A 14,631-nucleotide genomic window follows, 5' to 3' on the forward strand; every position below is an offset into this window, starting at 1 on the left:
TACTATATTCACTTGATACCCTTATTGCCTAATTCGGAGAATACGCTTCATCAGTTTGTGGTAAGTTAGAGAGGGAGTAAGTCAGCACAGTGATTAGGAGTCTTGTCTCATGCCTGTAATCCCAGCACTTTGGGAGGCTGAGGCAGGTGGATCACTTGAGCTCAGGAGTTTGAGACCAGCCTGGGCAACATGGTGAAACCCCATCTCTACAAACAAACAAACAAAAAAAAGCTGTGGTGGCGTGTGCCTGCGGCCCCAACTACTCAGAGGCTGAGGTGGGAGAATCGTGTGAGCCCAGGAGGTGGAGGTTACAGTGAAACAAAATGGTACCAGTGCACTCCAGCCTGGATGACCTGGGGACCCTGTCTCAAAAAATAGAGTCTTGTCCCTCAAACAGACTGCTTAAGTGCAGCGGCTACACCTCTTCACTGCTACCTCCTCTTCTTCCTCCCTACAGTAAAACCCAACACAGAATGGGGTTCAGGGTGAGTATTTAGATGAGTGATGAATCATTTATGATTCAAAAAATCTCCACCTATAGGATTTCTGAACAATATCTTTATTTAGCTCAGGTAGTTGTTCTTACACATTTTTGGATACCTGGGTTAGAATTTTCCCTATTACATTAAATCAATGGTTCTTACGCTCTTATGCAAGCATGCAAGCTCAATGTAGGCTAGAATAGAAGGATTGTTGTGTACAAACATTAAAAATAGACATTTTATTACAAGAGTGTAGAGAAGGGAGACCAATAGAAGGTAATTGAAATACCACCCCCTCACTCCAGCCCTAGTCCTGTTGCGTGGATATGTGCACTCCCTGTGCGCTCTGCTCCCCGCAGACACAAGTCCCCAGCCCCTCCTGGACAGCAATAAGGGTCTTACAAGGCCAGAAGGCAGCCCTGTTTGTTCCTGCCTGCAGGAAGGGCAGAGGAATGCGATGTTCCCAGGAACTGTGTCCTAGACCCATAGGGTCAGATTGCTCAGCCTAGTTCAAGCAGTGAGACTACCTCTGTGCCAGTATCCTGGGCTGTCTCTTCCCTTCACTCTTGGCAGCTCCCAATTGTCAAAGATTGGACAGGGTCCTGGTTTGGCTAGTTCTAACTTGCTGAAGCCAGTCAGCACCCCCACAGAGCCAGCTAGCTACTGGGCCCAGGGGCTTCCAGAGAGTTCTTCAGAGCTTCTCAGAGGCCTGAGGACCTCCTAACCCTAGCAGGCCTCCTGGCTCAAGCACAACTTGGGAAGGCTCCATCAGCATCTATGTGGCCCTGTTTTACCTGTTGTCTCTGGAGGGTGTGCAGAGGCAAGTCCAGGGTAGGGGCAGGCAGGATCCCTTAGGCTTGCCCACAGCCCAGATAGCAAAACTGCAGCCAGATCAGTGTCTATGAGTTTCAGGCTGAACCTTAGACCACGTAGGCCAGCCCGCTGGTCTGGCTGCCCAACCAGACCAGGTAGACAGAGTCTAGGCTTCAGGGCTCTCAAGCACCTAAGAGCGCAGCTGCATTTGGAAGTGCTCACAGCAGGCATGCTTCATGGTTAGCCCATAGATGGGGGTCATGTCCACCTTCACGCCCAGTGGCACGCTGAATTCCACCCGTTGCAGCAGGATGGCCAGGAAGAGAAAGACCTCCCAGCGGGCAATGGTCTCACCGATACACTTCCGCTTGCCCATGCCAAAGATAATCACCTTCTCACTTAACACTTTGTCGATAGCACCATCAGGGGTGAGAAACCGTTCAGGTAGGAACTCAGATGGGTTGACCCATAGCTTCCTGTAACCAGAGGGAGACAGCTGAAGTGGCAGTTCAGGGCTCAGAAGTGTCAAGTGAGTGGAGCTCCAGCCCCAAAGGATAGAGGACAGGCAAGCAGCACATGGACAGGAGGATCAATGCAATGATTGTATTAATCATATATAAGAGCTTAAGAGGGTGGACCCAGCCTTTCCTCTGCATCTCTGAACTTACTGGTCATGGTTGATCTGCCACTGGTTTACAAAGACACAACGCCCCTTGGGGATGTAAAAGCCTTTCAAACTTGTGTCTCTTGTTGTGCTAGGGAGAAAGGAGGCTCAGTCAGGCTCAGGGCAACAGGCAAATCTCCCTGTCTCCCATGCCGTGTCCCTCCCACTAACCCTAATCAGGTATGTGGTCTGGAGTAAGACCAGTAACAGACAGCAGTGGCTCCATGGGGCCTTACCTGTGGGGGATGGTGAAGGGGACAAAGGAAGAGTGTCGGAAGGTCTCCAGGATGAAGGCCTCCATATAGGGCAGATGGGATCTGTCAGAGAGCCGGGGCCGCCGTGACCTGCCAATCACTGTGTCTGCAGAACACAGGGACAAGATGGATGCAGGGGCTGCCTAGACCTGGCCAGGCCCCTGGCACTGACCCCTTTGAAGGGAGCCACTACCTACCTAGCTCCTCTTGGATCTTTCTCTGTACCCTGGGGTTCATCACCAAATACATGAGGCTCCAGGAGATAGCAGTTGTGACTGTGTCAAACCCTGGACAGGGTAGAACAGAAGAAGTTAGGCAGGCAGCAGGTCAGGGCACTTGAGCACAGGAAGGACACAATGGGGTAACCATACCAGCTCCAAAGAGGTCCAAGACGATGTTAATGATCTTCTCATCTGACAGCTGGACATTGGCGTTCTCATCCAGCTGCTTCTCCTGACAGTGCTCAATCAGGCTGTCTGTGATGTCCCGGATGTGGCCCTTAGGTAGGGAAAGTCCACAGGTGAGCAAGATCTCAAACCCAGAGCTACCTCTCCATCCAGGTCTGGTCCTTCACTATTCCTAGCACATTTGTTCTGGAGGTGATGCCCCCTGAGGCTGTTGTCCCAGCTTCTCTCTGCCTCTGCAAGGCTCTCTCCTACTACCTTAGAATGCTGCTAGCCCCAACTCATGGGACATCTGACACACAGCGTCTTGTACTGTTATCACCTGGATGTGCTCTTTATCTTCTTTCTATTATGAGGCCAGGAGATGAACTCTTTAACTCTTCCTGGCTCCCTCAGCAACTGCCACAGGGTCCTGCATGTAATGACTCTTCAGTGGCTATTGCTGTCTGTGGAAGCATGGAAGGGTTAGTCAAGATAAAGTTCTATTTCCCTGCCAAGGAAGAAGACTATTCCACAACTGGCTTCAGGATCCCAGGTTGAAGCCTTCCTGAGAACTTGCCAAGCCCCATGCAGTTCCTCTTACCTTTGACCTCCCAGGCCCTGACGCCATCTGCTTCCCACCACCCACCTGCCTTTCCCCAGACTGTACCTTCTCAAAGGTTTTGTAGTGCTCCTTGACCATCTTCTGCATGAACCTGTAGAACTTCTCATTCAGGTCCTTGAAGGCATTCAGGGAAGGGTTGGGTAGGTAGCGAAGAATAGGGATGAAGTCAGCTGGGTTTCCAGAGCCAACCACCTCCCCGAAATTATTACTCAGGTTGACTAGGCTAAGCAGTTCTTGGTGGTTGTGGTCATAGCGCTGGCCAAAGCAAATGGCACAGATGACATTGGTCACGGATACCACCACATACCTGTAGGGGTTAAAGTGCCCAGGCCCTGCCATCAGCTCCTGCAACGTGCTTATCAGGACCTCAGCCTCCTTGCTCACATGCTCCTCCAGGTAGCAGGAGGTTGAGGAGGCTGGGTCAGAGGCAATGGAGAAACTTTTCAGGCCATTCTGGGCCAGGCGCCGGCGGGCAGCCCACACTGGTCCAGAGTCTGGGCTGAAGGACATGCTCTCACCATTACTGATGAGGGTGAAGGTGTAGAGGTCGGGCCGGCCCTTGAAATCATCGCCCTGCCGCACCAGGGCCTGCCGGATGGTGTCCAGGCCGCTCAGCACCACCACGGGTGTGGAGCCAATGCGGATCTGCAGCACGTCCCCATACTGCTGGCTCATCCTTGACAGTGCCAGGTGCGGGTTCTTTCCCAGGGTCAGCATGTGCCCAATCAGAGGCCAGCCCCACGGCCCTGGTGGATTCTTCAGGCCTTTGGGGACCCGAGGTCTTGAGGCCCTGATTACCCAGAATACCAGACAGAAGATGACAGAGGCCAGAAGAAACTCCGTGGCCGACATGGAGATTGGGAAAAGCATGATCAGTGTAGGGATCTTGGAGGTGGCTGCTGAGAGAAGGTGGAGGAAGAAAAAAAAAATCAAGCCATCAGATTGGGGGATGAGAGAAGCCAATATCTAGAGTGTCAGGGAAAGGGGAAACCTTTCCACCAGAACTGCTTACTGGGCATGAAGAAGAGGATGAGGTGGGGAGAAGTTGTTGACCTACCACCGTGGGCTAAGAATTTCACAGTCCTTCTTCATTCAGCCCTGGCCACAAATCTATGAAGTAGCCTGCAGTGAGGCTCAGAGAAGGTAAGTAACTTGCCCAAGGTCACACAGCCAGAAAGTGTTGGATGCAGACTCCCAAGCCAAGTTGCCTAATTCCAGAACGCTTTCTCTTAACTGCTGTACCAATCTAAACTGACATCTTCCAGTGTCAATCTGTGATTTCCACATAGTACCAGTACTGTTATTTACTTCACATTTTCCTAAAATCAACTTTAAATCTATCTACATATCATCATAAACAATATCTGTGTGAAAGTACAAGTCTGATTTTTCCCCTAACACATTAAAATAAACACATAATCAATGTGTATCACCCTGAGTCCTACCCACCACACTTAGGAAAATCATGTTCTCAGGGGAATTAGGGATCATCTGATCCTTTAGCCTCATTTAACATTTGGGGGAAGCAGCGCTGACTTGTCCAAAGTCCCCCAGCAATCAGTGACAGAGCCAGGATTCAGACTCCTTAGGGACACTTCCCTGGAAATTTCCAGCTGCTGTCACATGTACCTCCTTTTGAAGAGTGGTCAGATCAATGAAGGAATTTTCCCAGAACCCTCAGTTCTCTGCTGCTCATCCCAGGATGCAGAAAATCCCACCAGACCCCAGGACAGAGTGAGGAAGAGATAGGGGACAGGATGGCCACTTCCCAAACCACATTGCTCTCAGCCCCAGCTCTCTGAGTTCAACTGATCCACAGTTTAAAGGCAGCTGGAGACCAGCTAGATTGAGCTCTTTAGTCAGAGAAATCCAGGCCAGGGTTTTTTTTTGGCTCAATTCTCAATGAATGAACAGTTTGGACCTCCCCCTTTTGCAGGTTACCAGAGAGCAGAGAATAACGGGAAGGTTCCCACTAGGCTGTAAGAAAACCCCAGACTGGAATGAGGGAAATCAGGAATGGATCTAAACTGAAAGGAAACTGAGGCAATACTTTCTCTGTAAGCTTGACCTAAAAAGGGTGTGTAAATTCATAAACCACTCTCTCCAACATATCAGGCATCTCTGCCTGCTACCCTGGACTAGAGGTCAGTAGACCCAACATTCTAGTCAAAGTGATCTTGGACTGCACATTTTACTTTTCTGGGGTCCAATTTCAACATCTGAGAGAGGGTAAGACAAGATCTCTCAGTTCAGAGTACCCAGCTGGATCCAGAGGGAAGAGAAAACCCAGATCTGCTGTGGGGAACCTGACAGCCTTACCAGTGAGGCTCCCCACAGTAGAACCTCACAAGACAGGGAGATGGATGGTTCCTACCACAAGTATCATAGTGGAGGGAGGCTTCCTGGAGGGGCTAAATATCAAAGCACACTAGATCCCTGAGTCAACAGGGGACAGTGCCAGGCTTTGGTGTGCTATGGTGTCCCCTTCTGCACAATGGGTATCCCAAGGACCTGCAGCCTTTGTAAGATGGTAGGAGGCCAAGGGAGATGTGACTGGTGAGTTTTTAGGGACTGGTATTTCCAGCTCCCTGTAGTTGGCAATCTGTCACCCTGATTGTCTCCCAGCAAAGGACAAAGAAGATGGTCAATGAGATAGGAAAGGCCTGGGACTCCTGCACAGATCTGCCTCTATTGTCCCAGCTGTCTAGGACATCTCAGCACTGACAAGCCACCCTTGGGAGGGTAAAATCTGCCAGGGGTAGCTTCTTAGGCTAGGGCAGGGTACAGCTGGTAAGAACCCAGCCCACCCCCTCCATCCACCCTGCCCACCCAAGGAGAAGCCCCTGTCATCAGAAAGCCTGAGGGAGGGGCTGCACATATTCCAGCCTGCCAGGTGGCCTTGATGGGGAAGCCCCAAGGTAGGCAGGGAGTCACTCACTAGGGGATGGAGCTGGAGCCTGGGTCCTGAAGTCCTGAATGAGCTGCCATCTGTATTTAGAGGTCTGGTACCAGCTGTGGGACCATGGGCAAGTCCTCCTCTTCCCCTGGCCTCAGTTTCCCCACTAGGGGGCTAGACTGCCTGGTCACTAAAAACACTCTGAGCCTCCCTTTTTGGAGGTGCTAGACAGGTAGCTACCTAAGAAGTCCTGGAGGCACCAAAATGTTCCTTTTATTGGGAGAGAAAGGGCAAGCCAGAAGCCCCCCAGCAACTCACCTGTGGCTGTAAGGAGGTACTGAGCTGAGCTGGGAAGGGTGGACTCTTGGAGCCTGGGATCACAAGGATCAGGGAAGGTTCCAAGGAACTGTCACCTTCAGGGTGAGGGTGAAGGCACTGCCACCTTTATAGGCGGGCTTGTACGTGTGGCCACGCCTCCTTCCCTGGAGTGAGCTGAGATGGAGGGAGGAGCAGCCTGAACCGGGCTGGTCTCTCTGGGATTGGAGAGAAAGGTGGCGGAGGGCGGCGGGGGTAGGGGGTGGGGTGAGCAAGAACCCACTACGGGACACCTCATCTCGGTGCCTGTACATAGAGGGGTGAGGGCTGGGAACACCTGGAAGCCCCAATTCCAAGGCGTCCCAAGGGCAGTGCAGAACCCAGCCGAGGAGGGGGTTTGAGGGAGAAGTCCCAGGACAGCCCGAAGAGAGGGTACGGGAAGCTCCATCCTGGGGCGCGGGGACTCCTCTTCGTCATTTTTGCACCCACTGGAACGCTGGGCGTGCAGATGCCTCCCCAGCGCTACAGCCTACCCGGACTCGGCAGGCGGGGGCGGGGCTGCCCCGTGGTGACCTCCTTCCCGGGGTTACTGAGTCCCGGCTCGCGTGAGAAGCGCTGCGACCCCAGCCCTGAGGTCACGGGGGCCGGAAGGCCAGAGGCGCCGCGGGGCTGGCCCTGTCCCCCAGAGCCCGGGCGACTAGCTGAGGTTCGCGCCTCTTGATTGAAGGATCGGAATGGATGGCGAAGGGGCAGGCTCGCTGAGCGCTCACTAGCGGCTCCTCGCAGCCTCTAGGATCGCCTTAGTCCTGATTGCAACGCGCGGTCCCTCCAGCCAGGACCCACCGGCCCTTGAGGGTCCCTCTTGGCTCCCGGGGTGGCTAGTGCTTTGATTGGCAGAGCACAGAAATCCGGCGGCGGGGGGCCAAGGAAAGACTCTGGGGCCCAGGGACCACGGAGGGGGCACCTGGCGCGGAGCCCCCACCCTACCCCCGGCTAGCTTGCGTGCGCCGGCGACATCCCTCTAGGGGGCAGAGGTCAGGCGGCCCGTCCCCGCCCCACCTGGCCCGGAGGCGCGGTGCCCAGGCGTTGCGTGAGAAGGACCGGAGGCCCGCGCAGCCACCCAGCCGCCCCATTCCCCGGCCCGGCGCGGGTCTCGCAGTCACGCGAGGGGGGAGGGAGTCGGGGCGGGGCTCTTAAAGGGCCAGCCTCGCGCGCGGCGTGGGGTTGGGGTGGAGGGAGAGGAACTGTCGATGGGTGGCGGGTGCGCGATTGAATAAGGGGATGCGGTGCAAAGGGTCTAGGCCTGCGTGCGGCTTCTGCCTGCGAGGAGAGGCAGCCTGCGTGTGTCCGCATTTTCGGTCCACGCCTGTGGCACGACACGAAGCCCCAGTGCCACCTGGCATGGCCTAGCTGCCTGCCTCCGACGCTGTCCCGCCCTCCCGAGCCTTCCTGTTACAGGGTTTCCAGGAAAAAAAAAAGTTGTATTTGCGTGCCCAGCTCAACCTGGCCCCAGCTAACATCGTTACCCGCCATCCCCGACGTGCTCCCCAACCCGGTGGCACCACCATCCGTCGCTGGTCCAGGCCAGAAAATAATCCCCTCACCTCCCATTCCGGTCATATGCGGCCTCGTGCATTGCACAAATATTTACCAAGCAACTACTATGTGCCAGGAGCTGTTCGGAGGCGCTGGCGATTGACAGAGAAGGGAACACAGCTGACAGCACTCCTAATCTCGTGGAGTTTACATTCTGATGGAAGGAGACAAGTAATATGCCCCAAATCTAGAGAATGTGAGAGGGTAAAAAGTGCGGTTGAAAAAAATTAAACAGAAAAGGCGTAGGGATTATGTGAGAGCAGACTGCAATTCAAAACAAGGCGGTCAGGGAAGGCCTTGCGGAGAGAGGCAGGAGTGTGGAGTCAAGAATCAATGTGCATAGATATCTGGATAAAAAGTGTACCTGGGCAGGTGCGGTGGCTCACGCCTGTAATCCCAGGACTTTGGAAGGCCAAGTCGGGAGGATCGCCTGAGGTCAGGAGTTCAAGACCAGCCTGGCCAATATGGCAAAACCCCGTCTCTACCAAAAATACAAAAATTAGCCGGGAGTGGTGTCGCTCGCCTGTAATCCCAGATACTGGGGCGGTGAGGGGGGTTTAGGGGGAGTGGAGTCAGGCAGGAGAATTGCTTGAACCTGGGAGGCAGATGTTGCAGTGATCTGAGATCGCGCCACTGCACTCCAGCCTGGGTGACAGAGCGAGACTCCATCTCAAATAAAAGACTGCAACTGGCAGAGGGAATAAGCAAAATCAAAGCCTCCCGCCACCCCCCACCACAGTGGTTCTTGAAGGACCGAGCAGTACCAGGGCTGTGCAGAGGTCATGTGACTGGGGAGTTCTCCTGGCATGTAGTCCAGGGGGATGGGATGCCCATGAGGCACAGCGCCCTGCTGCATGTGCAGGGAGCACCCCATTGAGAGACATGAGACTTCCTCTGTGCGAGATAGAGACATGGCTGGGGTGTAAGAGAAGCAAGGTCACTCGGGCTACTGTGCTAAGAATAGGAGGCACATTTCTCTGCTTGGCATCTGCTTTGGCATCTGTCCAGCTCCACTGCCACAACTCATCCAGGGCCCATCATTGCTCCCTGGAGCACTTAGCCTCCACCTAGGTTCCCATTTGCCTTTTGCTCCGTCCAATTACTTCTCCATCCTGTGGCACCCAGAGTGGTCCTGTCAAAAACGCAAAATCTCATTCCATCACCACCTTGCTTAAATTTCTTTGGCAGCTCCCACCACTCTGAAGGCAGGAATAAGAATCTTTAGCAGAACCTACCAGGCCTGCCTGCTTCTAGTTCTAGTGTCCCCTACCTTGAGTCTCAGATAAAACACCACTTCCCCTGGGATGCCTTCCTGGATTCTCCCCCCAGAAAATTATGTTTCTCCTGGTCGCTGTTTCCAGCACTTCTCCACGGTAATTCTTAGGACACTGGATACTTGCTATAGCCCCGACCCAACCTGCCACTTCTTTCCGTATGCTCTAACAAGGAAAACCAACCTGCAGGAAATTGATCTGATAAGCCAAGTCCAGGCAAGATATTAATAACTGGTAAAGGAATTAGACACAGCTATACTATACACAGGCCAAATGGCAAGAGAGATGTTGAATCCAAAGTGCTCATGCTATAATGGTGGAATTTAGGCAACAGAACAGGCAGGAGACAACGGAGGTATTGCTGGGCTTTCTCAGCATCCTTCCAATTATTCTACCCTCTGCATCTTTGATTCAGTCTGAGGAGCTTCATGGTACCCAAGAGAGGTCTGTCCTTCAATCCTAGTTGGAGCTAGAGCCACAGAGAACGAGCCTGTGTGGAAGCCATGGCAAGGAAGTGGAAAGCAAGGCACTCCTAGATCCTCCAACATGCTCTGCAGCACAACCTCTTCTTCAGCTTCCCAGGGTCCCCACCAATGCCCCAGCGCTGGAGAATCATGGCAGCCTGGTCACCAGGGCTGGAAGACCAACTAGTGCTAGGGCTCCCAACCAGGGACCCTTCTCTTGATAGAAAGTGCGTTGCTTTGCTTGCATTATCTAAGAGGCTCCTGACTCCTCAAAAATTCATTAGCTAATAAAACCAATTCGTCTCTCACTTCTTAGGTGGAGAGATGGGTGCCAGAAAAGAAAAGGCCCAAGTACGCATGGCAAATCAAAGCAGAGCCTAGAACTCCAGCTTCTTGCTTCTAGGCCAGGGCCCTTCTCACCATAACTTATCATCCCAGACTATGAGTGAAGCCCCAGGGGGCCAAAGGTAGACATACTCAGCCCCTGGGCCAGGGCCCCTCACCTCTCCACACCCCTGGACTGGTGCACTGGGGTTACAAGAGATGTTGCACTTCTCATCACCAAGCCGTATCTTGGCTAACAGTTCACAATAACAGGAAGGGGGCCCACACTGAGCACTGGGCAGAGAAGGAGGAAATCGGGCAGGAGGTTAGAGAACCTTGGCCTGGAGCTGAACACTCAATCCTGGGTCAAAGTTTGCATGCCTTTGCGTGAGAAGCTCTTTGGCTAGGATTCCTTAGTGATCAATACCAGGAGCAGGGGCAGAAGTGCTGGGGAGGGGAAAGGGCTCTGGGCTGGAGAGATGGAGACAGCTGAGAGGCCTTAGCCCAGCAAAATCATCAGCCTAGAGCTTTCAGTGAGCCCTGCTGAAGGCTGTGGGCAAAGGGGACTGGAAGACAAGCAAGATCCACAGCAAACCCCTGCCCCATGGTAGAGATGGGAGTCACACCCTAGACAAGTCCTGTGATGAGTCTGGAGATGCTGCAGGAGCTGTGAGGAGGCTGGGGCAGGAGGGGTGTTAAAGGGATGCCCCCCGGAGAGTGGAGAACTAGAAAAGGCCCCTGGAGTCTAAGGAGCATAGGAAGGGCATTCCTAGCATGGGGAAGAGACACAATGTGAACAACAGATGGTAGTGGGAGGTCGGGGTGAGGCAGTTTGGGTGGACGTGGAGAACTGGGACTTGTCTCCCAATGTGTCCTCTCCCCACCCAGTCATCCCCTTCTCCTACTGAGATCTGAGCCTGAGCATCTTCCCTTCCTCTCCTGCCTGTGCCCAGAGAGCCAGATAGATTGAGTTTGCAGGATACAGGGCTCAGATGGGGCAGCTCTTGGCTCCCTGGCTCTTGGCTGCTATAGTTAGGATGACAGTATTTTCCCAGGACAGTCTAAGCCTGTTGTCATGGAAGAATTGTTAAAAGTGCCCTCTTTCACTCTCAAAAGATCCTGGCTTAGATGATAATAAGTTATATAGTCACCCCAGTGATGGTGGGCATGGGTGGGTTTTGGGGGCCTGGCATCTGTTCTCCCTTCTTTTGGCAATACCACATCAATTGTCCTTTTGGGATCACCTCACCCCTACTCTCAGCCAATAGGGTTACTGTAGCTGACCCACCCCAGGCCAAGCCAATGAGAACCCTATGGGAGTTTCCCAACACCCCCTGCCTTCTGTTGCTCGCCAGAGTGCAGTGGTGTGATCTTGGCTCACTGCAAACTCCACCTCCTGGGTTCAAGCAATTCTCCTGACTCAGCCTCCCAAGTAGCTGGGATTACAGGGGCCTGCCACCACACCCAGCTAATTTTTTTTTTTTTTTTTTTTGTATTTTTAGTAGAGACGGGGTTTCACCAAGTTGGCCAGGCTGGTCTTGAACTCCTGACCTCAGATGATCCCCCCTGCCTTGGCCTCCCTGGGATTATAAGCGTGAGCCACCACACCTGGCCCCCTATGGGAGTTTTGATGAAATCATTGGAAAAGAGAGGTTCTCCTTCTGTCAGAGGTGGCTACACTGGCTAGAAAGTAAGTCTGAAGCTGCCAGTAGTCATTTTTTAAGGAAGCCGGCCTTAGAATGATACCTACTCAAGGAAAAGCAGATCTGGGAGATGAGGGGAGGAAGGGGGGGTGGAAATTGAAGACATTAAGCCTCTAGGTCCAGTTATTCCTGAAGTCAATGAAGTTCACCCATAGAAGGTCCCTGTTAAAAAACCAATATCACCATCACCTCCCCCTTCTCTTCCTGTCTCCCTCTTTTTCCTTCTTCTTCACCCCTGCCTCATTCTCTTCCTCCTCTTCCTTCTCCTCCTCCTCCTCTTCTTTCTTTTCTAGTATGAGGTGGGTTTGGGGGACTTACAACTGCAAGAACACAAACCTGCCAGCCAGGAAGGCTTACCTGGCAGAGCTCTCTGAGTGACTAAAGCCTGGTACTTGCAGGCCCCAAGAAGACCTACCCAGGTTGAACAGAGTCCTAAGAGGTTACTTCTATCTAGCAGCTTCCCACTGGTCTGCTTCTGTACCTAAATGGCCACCATCCGAACCACTTTGGGAGGCAAATTGTATCTCCAGAAGACCCCGTGATGGTGTCAAGTTGTTGGCTGGACAGTTCCTGTGACAGAAGCCATGTGCGTGACATTGTTGATCAGTTGAGTCTGCGCCGTGTCACTGTGCAGTTCCTCCTGCACTCCCAGCAGTCTGGGAGCAGAGCTCACCACCATGGAGGCTGGAGGCTCCTTGGCTCCAAGCAAATAGCCAACAAGGGAAAGGAGGAGAAAACAGAACCCAGAGAGGGTTGCTATGGAAAGGCTATAGACAGGAGCTGTGGCCTTCAGTAGAGGGTCACAGCTAGTGCTCAAAGACCCGCAGGGAAACAGCCTACATGTTCCAACCTCACTCCATTCGTGCTCTCTGTCCTGCTGGTGCCTTCCATGAATGGAACCTAACTGGAAGCCAGGATGCAAAGAGTCCATGAATGCAGCCTGCATAAGTTAGCCCTCTAGGACAGTGGGCAGAGAAGGGTGGAAAGTGAGTCTGGAGAGACAAGTGGAAAGCATCTAGTGCTCTACCCCAGGGCCTTTGCACTTGCTCCTCCCGTCACCTGCAAACTTTTTTTTAAAGCTTGCTTGCATTTATCTTTTCCCCCTTCCCCAATTTTTATTTGTTTATTTTTCATACAAATATATGGGGTACAAGTGCAATTTTGTTACATGCATAGATTGCAAAGTGGTCAGGTCAGGACTTTTAAGGTACCCAAAAGCATTGTACAATTACCCATTAGGTAGTTTCTCAACATCCACCTCCTTTACCAGAAAACTCTTCTTTCCCAAAATCCTCATGTCTTACTTCCTCAAATATCACTTTCTCAGTATGCCTTCTCCTATAGTTTTGTTTTTGTTTTTTTTTAGACAGTCTCACTGTGTTTGCAGTGGCATGATCTCAGTTCACTGCAACCTCTGCCTCCTGGGTTCAAGCAATTCTCCTGCCTCAGCCTCCCGAGTAGCTGGGATTACAGGTGCCCACCACCATGCTTAGCTAATTTTTGTATTTTTAGTACAGATGGGATTTCACCATGTTGGCCAGCCTTGTCTCGAACTCCTGACCTCAGGTGATCCACCCTCCTCGGCCTCCCAAAGTGCTGGGATTACAGGCGTGAGTCACCACGCCCAGACTCTCATATAGTTTGGATGTTTGTCTCCTCCAAATCTCACGTTGAAATGTAATCCCCAATGTTGGAGGTGGGGGCTGGTGGGAGGTGATTGGATCATGGGGTCGGATCCTCATGAATGGTTTAGCACCATCCCTTTGGTGATAAGTGAGTTCTCACCCTAAGTTCATGTGAGATCCGATTATTTAAAAGTATGTGGCACCTCCCCCTACCCTTGTTCCTGCTTTCTCTTGCACCCACTTTGCCTTCTGGGATGATTGTAAGGTTCCTGAGGCCCGCACCAGAAGCAGATGCTGCATCCATGCTGGTACTGCCTCCAGAACCATGAGCCAATTACACCTCTTTTCTTTATCAATTACCCAGTCTCAGGTATTCCTTACCTTCCTTGGCCATCCCACCTAAAACTGTTACCCTGACTCATAGTTTCTATCCTTCTCTCTACTTAATTTTATAGCACTTAGAGACTCCAAACATACTGTATATTTTGCGTATTTATGTTGCAGATAGGCTATATCCCTCAACTAAAATGTAAGCTCCAACAGAGCAGGCACTTTGATCTCTTGTGATCAATGCTTCACGAATAGCACCTAGCACATAGCAGATGCTAAATAGATAGCTGTTAAATAATTGAATTTAAGCGTGGCAGGCCCCCAAGTGGGAAAATACACGAGATTTGAAGTGGCAGAGGCCTTGTGTGAGAGTCTGGTTCCTGGTAGGCAGGGCACCAAGTCCAAGACAGTCAGCTGAATGGATCCCCTCAGCTCAGATGCTTTTTTAATGCCTGCTAGATGGGCGTTAATCATTTTGCTCCCAGGAGATAAGTGATCAGGTATACTCCTGCCTTAAGAAGTTCATCTTGGTCTGGCCTAGCTTAGCATCCTGCCTTGTGCCAGCTTCACTCTATCCAAGACCAACATCTGGGCTGGGTCTCACTGCCAACCACATGGCCATGATCCTCAGACTTTCCCAACCTCCTCCAATTTTAAAGTCTCCAGGTTCCTCCCAACAGGATGGCTTCTCTCTCCACACCCCAGATACACCACAGTAATCAGGGGAGATCAGGCTCTGCAGCTGCTCTCAGCAGGATTGGGACAAAAATCCTCCATGTTTTGGTGGGTGGGGAAGGGCTATGAAGATCCAGCCTCTGGGATGCTGCCCAGAGAAAGCTGGGGAGCAGGTGGCCCAGAGCTTCTGGACTGACCCTAGATGGAG

At 52.3% G+C, this 14,631-nt stretch overlaps 1 protein-coding gene across 2 annotated transcripts; it reads right to left on the reverse strand.

Moving 5' to 3' along the window:
* Positions 1 to 538: 538 nt before the first annotated feature.
* Positions 539 to 7,254, reverse strand: CYP1A1 (cytochrome P450 family 1 subfamily A member 1). Of its 2 annotated transcripts, none has more exons than XM_019010281.3 (7): positions 6,436 to 7,254; positions 3,267 to 4,117; positions 2,585 to 2,711; positions 2,411 to 2,500; positions 2,196 to 2,319; positions 1,964 to 2,050; positions 539 to 1,771 (listed from the first exon to the last, which is right to left on the reverse strand). In XM_019010281.3, the coding sequence occupies exons 2-7, from the start codon at positions 4,089 to 4,091 to the stop codon at positions 1,486 to 1,488; spliced, it is 1,539 nt and encodes a 512-aa protein (XP_018865826.1). In that variant the 5' UTR covers positions 4,092 to 4,117; positions 6,436 to 7,254; the 3' UTR covers positions 539 to 1,485. The 2 variants fall into 2 exon arrangements, with proteins under 2 accessions (XP_018865826.1, XP_018865824.1); XM_019010279.3 differs by having other exon boundaries at positions 3,267 to 4,120; positions 6,436 to 6,708.
* Between the last annotated feature and the right edge of the window lie 7,377 nt (positions 7,255 to 14,631).

Source organism: Gorilla gorilla, chromosome 16, assembly GCF_029281585.2.
Source record: "Gorilla gorilla gorilla isolate KB3781 chromosome 16, NHGRI_mGorGor1-v2.1_pri, whole genome shotgun sequence".
Taxonomy (NCBI): Eukaryota; Metazoa; Chordata; class Mammalia; order Primates; family Hominidae; genus Gorilla; species Gorilla gorilla.